The 7510-nt window shown below is 51.2% G+C and overlaps 1 protein-coding gene across 1 annotated transcript in view; it reads right to left on the bottom strand.

The window, feature by feature from the left end:
- DRAM2 (DNA-damage regulated autophagy modulator 2) overlaps window positions 1-7291 on the bottom strand; it is an 8581-nt gene extending 1290 nt beyond the window's left edge. The window contains exons 1-5 of the mRNA XM_010135690.1: window positions 7161-7291; window positions 5780-5847; window positions 5167-5306; window positions 3533-3710; window positions 255-337 (exon numbers count right to left, since the gene is read on the bottom strand). Of these exons, the coding sequence (XP_010133992.1) occupies window positions 255-337; window positions 3533-3710; window positions 5167-5306; window positions 5780-5847; window positions 7161-7291 (600 nt within the window). The remainder of the gene's footprint in view (window positions 1-254; window positions 338-3532; window positions 3711-5166; window positions 5307-5779; window positions 5848-7160) is intronic.
- Window positions 7292-7510: the final 219 nt, after the last annotated feature.

Below are 7510 nucleotides of genomic sequence, written 5' to 3'. Positions count from 1 at the left end.
CCCGAGACGCGCTGGGGGCGGTACAGCTTGGCCAGCCAGTTCAAGTGCTGCCTTGCAGCGAGATGAATTTAAAACCACCTCTGATTTTTGCTTGGAGCAGTGCTTCAGCAAGGCGCTGCATACTGCTCTGACTGGGTATGCTCATGCGTCCTCTCCCATCCCAAGCACCCAGCGGCAGCCAGTGCCCAGAGGTGTGTGTCCCACACGCGATGCAGCCGGGGTTTGTCCTCTGGTTATTTTCTCCACTCACTCACTTTTTCCTGTGGGTTCCAGTGCAGTTTCTGCACTAGATTGGTTCCATACAGGCCGCTGTATAAGACAACTGAGGAAACAAACACTGCAGAGACAGGTTAAGGAAGATTCAAGACCCAGACTGAGCAACTTGGGACACTTCAGGCGCTGGACCGTGTCATGCCGAGCCTGGAAGATGCCTGCGTGCTTTCCCCAAGGTCTCCTCAGCCTAAGAACAGTGATGGTGCCAGGGGCTGTCCACTTCGTCCCTCCAACCTGCAGGTTGTTCCAACTGACCAGGGACTGCCATGTGAAAAGATCAGTTCTAATCTAACCCAATTATCTTTGTCCCCTCTCTGCTGCACCTTCTTCTATCTCCTTGACCAAACAGTGTCCTTATGGAACCACGATCACATGTGGATTCTTACTTAGAGCTTTGATTTTATTTTTAAGAGGTATTTTCCAGTGTCTCCACCTTTCTCTGGCTGAGTTTCAATGTCCCAGTCACCTTGATACGAGGGTTACAGGCTGCAACAGGGGCATTTGCAGAGGGGTTATTAGCTTTTCTGGTTCTTGCTTACCTCACTCAAGGTTTGGTAACTGCTTTGGTAAGAAACCCCGCCATGACTATGATTCCTCATTTGGTCAGGCTCTTCCTGGAAAGACTGAGCTGTCCCTTTATCCACACCGTGCAGAGGGGAGGTACCATCAGTGCTCCTGCCTTTACAGCCGAACCCCGGAGCGGTACTGTACAGAAGAGCTGATTTGCCCAGGACTAAGATATTACCTTCTTCAATTGTTAATGAGATGATGAACATCAAGAGCCTCCTGATGGGAAAGATTAATTTGGGTGGTGACCAAGCTGAACTTTCTGGCACAAACAAGTCTTTGAGAACTCAGACATCCAGAGCTAATTAAAATATTGATGTGAGCGGTGCGGGGAGCTCTGGTTACTGATCTGAGCAGAGACCCAATTCTCCACTAATTAAAACATACAGCGTTAGGAGCTGTTAGTTACCTGCCAGAGTTACTGCCATGATGGAAAGAATTTAATCATTGGGATTCAAAAATAACTGGCTCCCGTCTTCCCCTCATTACACAGCAGGTAATTAACTGCTTTGTTCTTTCCGTGTTGGCAGTTCTGCTGTTTTGCTCCAGCAGAGGATCAGGAGTGTTTTTATAGAATCATGGAATGGTTTAGGGGGGAAAAGCCCTTTCAGCTCCTCGCGTCCCTCCATTCCCTCCAGCACCGCCAGGTCCCCACTGTCCCCTGTCCCTCAGCAGCACCTCCACACGGCTGGGAAACCCCTCCAGGGATGGGGACTCCACCACTGCCCTGGGCAGCCTGGGACACGCCTGCACAACCGCAGAAATGGCTCCTCAGGGACAACCTCAACCTCCCCTGGAACAACTGGAGGCCAGTTCCTCTTGTCCAGTGACTTGTTCCTTGAGAGAAAAGACGAACCACCCCGCTCCTTGCTCCACCCTCCTGTCAGGGAGTTGTCAGAGCCAGAAGGTCTCCCCGGAGCCTCCTCTGCTCCAGGCTCAACCCCCCCAGCTCCCTCAGCTGCTTCTCAGCGCATTGTGCTCCAGACCCTGCCCCAGCTCCGTTGTCCTTCTCTGGACACACTGCAGCCCCTCAATGTCCTTCTGGCAGGGAGGGGACAAAACTGAACCCAGGATTCGAGGTGTGGCCTCCCCAGTGCCCACTGTCCAGGGGGACGATCCCTGCTCTGCTCCTGCTGGCCACACCAGTGCTGGTACAAGATCTATTTCCTCTGTCCTCCAGTCCCAGTTACAACCATTTCACCACGGATTTCTCCCTGTTTTCATCTTTCTGTTGTTACATTACAAGCTGTTAATTTAGAAAATACTCTGACAACTTCCCTTCCCCTTCCGGACTTAGGGATGTATCTGTCATTATTTCTACACCTTTACTCCCCTCTCATTTTGGTCAGACCACAATGGTTCAAAAACCTGTGCAGAACTGGGGCTTGTAGGTTTGTGGCCTCTGTAAAAGGCTCTTAACTCGCCTTTCTTTATATTGTTCGTTCCCTCTTAAATTGTTCCATTTCAGTCGTTCCCAGTTGTATTTGGCTCAAAACTGTTCAAAGCTGAAAAGCACTAAAAATTTCTGCTAGGGCTGGGCATTGCCTGAGCCTCACAGATGGCTCCTCACTCCATGTGGAGCCTCTCCAGCAGGGCAGGGTCCGAGCCTCCACTATTGCCTCTCGCCTGACGGGTACAGACTCTGATCTTGCAGCAGCAGCAATGGGAGCTCAGTGAGATGCTCCGTCCTGGGCAAATGGGGTGTATGGTTTAGTGTGGGATTTGGCTGCCAGCCTGGAACTGCGTGGAGTCAATCAGTGGCCTCAGTTCCGCTGCAGAAGGGGCAGCAATGATTTTTGCTCTCATGTGTTCGGAATCTAAATTCAAAAGTTTTGCCGTTGTCATTCTGTTTGACACAAAATTAGTCACAATTTTCAGAACACACTGTTTAGGTTCATTGCTGTGAGCAGAGGAACTGCTGTGGTTCGGTTTCCTGGTTGTTAAACGACTGTGGACAGGAGAAAGCTCTCTCTTTCTGCAGGGGTTTGCCCACATTCCTGTAAACCCCACAGCAGCCTCCAGCACTCGGAGTTCAGCGCTGGGGGAGATGATGGATTCCAGAGCCAAGGGCAGGTTGTGGGAAATGCTGGTCAGAAATGTCTTGTCCTTTGAACTGCAGGATGGGCTGGGGAGGAGATCAGGGCTCGAATGGCTCTTTGGACTCAGCCTTGGCGACATGCTCGAGGACTGTCTCTCCCCTCTGACAAATGCCAGCACTTGGACCTGCTCTGGGAGCATGGTGAGGCCAGCAGTGTTTGCTCTTACCTATGTTCTATACTTCTCTTTTCGTTGTATCCAACTATAAAACTTGCTGCAGCATCCCTGTCTCCAGGGAACAGACCCTTTTCCTTCTGACCTGGCTTTTCTCCCCTGTGAGAACCACCCATCTCTTAAGGACACTTCCCCTTCTCCCCATCTTCCCTCAGCTACAGTCAGACTTACTCTTATTTGCCATTTTCAGTCTCTGCTGTGCAGGAGAGGACAAAGGATGCTAACCATCCCTCTTACCTTTTGTTTTAATTACCCAGTGACTCTCTTGTGGGCTTAACCTGACGGTTGCCTTGTTCCTCAAGGGAACAAACTGGACGTGCAAGGCTGAAACAGGCCTCCCATGACACTGCCTTTCACCCTGGTACCTTAAATCAGTCACTTTTGACGGCTGCTCTGCTCTGCGGTGACAGCAGAAGGATACTGCTCACGATGCTCGAACAACACCACAGGAACGCGGTCAGGCGGATCCAGAAGATGTCTTTGCTGTGAACTTCAGGCTGCATCAGGTAGGACAGGATGGTCTGAACCAGCATATAAACAGCCCCTACTCCGAATGTCAGGCAGGCTCCAGCCACATGGATGTAGTACAGGATACACTTCTAGGGGAAGAAAGCACAGCGTGAACGGAGCCTGCTCTTGTTTTAAGGCTCACTTTGAACTCTAAGAACAATCTTCTGTAAACCTTCGGCACCCACCCACTCCGTGAGCTCCTCACACCCCAAGCTGGGCAGCTCTGGAACGAGCCAGGACATAGGAGACTTTTGGGAGCCAGCACTTGCCAGCCCCCCATACTGCTGCTTTGGTGACGTCCTTGTGACAGGTCACAGCGACCTCTCGACCACAGGAATTTGTAAGAGCTGCTCCCATCAGCCACAGCGGACTCGGGAACTGGGTACGGAATGCCAGCGGCTGGGCAGGCAGCGAGGGTGACAAAGAGCTGTCTCCAGGATAGTTGTCTCCAGGAACTAGTGGATTCTGGGGGCCTTTAGCTCAGTCCTCAGCAGCCCTTGGATACGCAGGGACATCGCTGACCATTTTTGTCTTGCTCAAGATTAAATGTTACACGAACTAGTTCACAAATTAACAGGCACCTTCTAGACTGTGAATCTCTTGAAATCTGTAGAAGGCAGATAGACCCTCTCCACCCTGACCAGCAGTGGAGGAAAATCGGAACACAGCCTTTGTGTGGTGGGGGAGGCTGTAACCTCGGGTTATAGCGAAGGGCTCTAGAACATGTAAACAGACTGAGGCCGCCAAAAAAAAACCCCCACCCACGCAATGCGCTGCGGTTTCCGGGACAGGGGCCACTGCAGCCCTTAGTGAGCTGTGCCGGGAGAAAAGAAGGGAGAAGTTGGACCTTTCCAGGAGCTTTTCCTCTCTGTGCCCTGGCCCTAATCCAGCAGGAGCCTGAGCAGATGCTGCAGCCTCTAGTGGCAAAAGGCCCAGCTGGAAATGAATACACTGAGACCGGCGATTGTATGGACTGACGGCGATGCGGAACGTGGCCCTGCCCATGGTGCGACACGTGAGAATGTCAGCTTAATGGTTTTGGACCGGGTGGGAGGTATTGGGGAGTTAAAAAAAATAGAGACACGGGGATGGAGTGTCCAATTTTGTGCAGGTTTGAAGGGAAAGACACCCAAGAGGGCAGATTTCTGAGCTGGACTCCTTTGGGTTGGGTGCTTTGGTTGGTTTTACTTCTAGTTGTAACGATTTTGGATTATTTGATGCCTGATACTCTGTAATCAAACCACAATGTAGTTGTCAATCTGGTTTTGAATCTCCTGTGAGGGGATCCCAGACGTGTTTGGTTTCCGCAAAACTGGGTGTCTTAATGCTGTGGAATTTCATGAACGGCTGCTCACAAGATCCCGTGGATAAAGCAAATAAGAAATTCTAACCCCAAACTTATCTTGTAATGGTTTTCTGGAGGGAGTTGGACACAGAGGGGTTTGCCCTGGGAAGTTTTGCTTTCGGTAACCCCCCGGTTTTATGTCAGCAAACACAAACAGACCCAACTCCGGAGCTGCAGGCAGCTGGAAGCCAAGCACAGACCTGGAAATTGGCGATAATGCAAAGCCCGAAGCAGCTCATCCAGCCGAGCGTGAGGCCAGCCTTATTCAGCCTGATGATCTTGGGTTTTTCCGGGTTCAGAGCGTGGACTTGTTTGTAGCGGACGTACATGGTCGCCATCCCTGCCAGGGAGAACCCAAAGGCGGTGAGATTTGAGGCCAATGGGCAGACTGGCCTTTTTTAACCGGGAAGAGGCCAAGTGCCCGAGGCAATGTGTAAAATACAGACGCTCCTACGCCCACTAAAGGCTGAGAATCTGGAAGTCAAAACTGAAATAGTGAACAAGTCCACTTATTAGGCTGGTGTTCCCTCTCTCCACAATTGCAGCACGGGCGAGGTGACAGCCTGGCGTTTGGATTCCTGCTTCTCTTTACTGGCTGCTGGGGCGTTTCAAACATGTTTTTGCCCTCCTGGATCAGCAGTTGTCACACTGGCTTTGTAACATCACTGCCATGCACTAATTGTTTACGATAATTAAGACAGATTGCTTCAAATGTAGTCTTTTACTGAGGATTACAGGCTGCCTAATGATCTGAATAAGGAAATTCAAGGGTTTAAAGCTGAAGTTTTGCTAAGGACAGCTTTCAATACTTACCCAAGAAGGCTGAAATATTTAACATGATCCCAAACAAGCACCTTTCCGGAGGTATCGTCCCCGTATCACTGGAAGAGAGAAATGGGGGGAGACATATCTACACTGAAAATACCTGCCGCACAACTTTACTGATTTCAGTCCACAAAGGAACCATAAGAAACAGAATCGTAAGAACCCTCCCAGCTATTTTCCGCTGAATTTCACGTTACTCAGACTCTACTGTGTTAGTTTTAGAGCTGTAGAAATAAGCACGATAAGGACACGCTATCCTCAGAGCATGGAGTGAACACACTGGCTATAACTATCCCTTTTATATCAACCTCGATTCCACAAAAGGCAAATAAAGAGGATTAAAACGGAGAAAATTGAAGAATTAGGCAAACTGAAAGACCAAACCCAAGGTCGTGTGTACAGCCCTGACATGACGCAGTTGGGGACACAGGATGTAGATTTACCGGTGTGACCAAACCTGGCGACAGCCAGATGCTTCACTCTGAAACAAGGGTTGGAGATGCACCCCTGGTTTTGCTGACCACGGTTGTTTTAACAACACGTTCACACCACCACGGCTCAGGGGTTGGGCTTTTGCTCAAAGATAGGCAACTTTGCACTGAGTCCTGCACAAAGAACTACAAACAGTTACTAGAGCTGTTCAGTAAGAGCTGCTGACTGAATCCTGGAGTTGGGGGAGAATTCACGGAATCACAGAATCATGCTGGTGGGAAAAGCCCTTCCTCCCCCCCGAGCCCCACCATTTCCCAGCACTGCCAGGTCCCCAGTGACCCCTGTCCCTCAGCAGCACCTCCACATGGCTGGGAAACCCCTCCAGGGATGGGGACTCCACCACTGCCCTGGGCAGACTGGGACACGCCTGCACAACCCCAACGGGACAGAAATGGCTCCTCAGGGACAACCTCAACCTCCCCTGGAAACAACTAGAGACCGGTTCCTCTCGTCCTGTTGCTTGTTCTTGGGGAGAAGAGACTGACCCCCACCTCACTCCACCCTCCCGTCAGGGAGTTGTCAGAGCCAGAAGGTCTCCCCGGAGCCTCCTTTGCTCCAGGCTCAACCCCTCCAGCTCCCTCAGCCGCTCCTCAGCACATTGTGCTCCAGACCCTGCCCCGGCTCCGTTGCCCTTCTCTGGACACGCTGCTCCATCTTAATGTCCCTCTGGGAGTGAGGGGCCAAAACTGAACCAGGATTCAAGGTGCGGCCTCCCCAGTGCCCCCAGTCCAGAGGGACGATCCCTGCTCTGCTCCTGCTGGCCACACCAGTGCTGGTACAAGACAGGATGCCATTGGCCTTCTTGGCCACCTGGGCACACTGCTGGCTCATGTTCAGGTAAATCACAGGCCTCTGGCCTGGTACGAAGGTCACTGACCTGATGTAGGGCACCAACGGGTCGACGTGGTGAAGGACGATGGCAGTAATGTATGAAAACACAAAAGACGCTGCTGACCAAACCACCAGAGCCGCAGGCAGGAAAGAAAGGCCTTGCTGAAACCACCACATGTCTGTGCTGGCTGCTCAATCCCAGCTCTGTGAGGAACCAAACACAAAGTACACTGAGATTTCTCACAGGTTTTGCATTTCTTGAGACAGGCTGCTTCATGGGCAGCGGGCTGATATTGCTCTCAGTCCTGTCCTGCAAACTCAGAGCCAACATTTAACTTCACGGCACAGAAGTAACCAGAAATAAGCAGAAACGACATCTGGAAATGGTCATTCTGA

The sequence above is a fragment of the Buceros rhinoceros genome, unplaced genomic scaffold, assembly GCF_000710305.1.
Source record: "Buceros rhinoceros silvestris isolate BGI_N320 unplaced genomic scaffold, ASM71030v1 scaffold1530, whole genome shotgun sequence".
NCBI classification, from domain to species: Eukaryota; Metazoa; Chordata; class Aves; order Bucerotiformes; family Bucerotidae; genus Buceros; species Buceros rhinoceros.
Note: the sequence above shows the minus strand (reverse complement) of the source record. Positions and strands in the feature narration are given on the sequence as shown.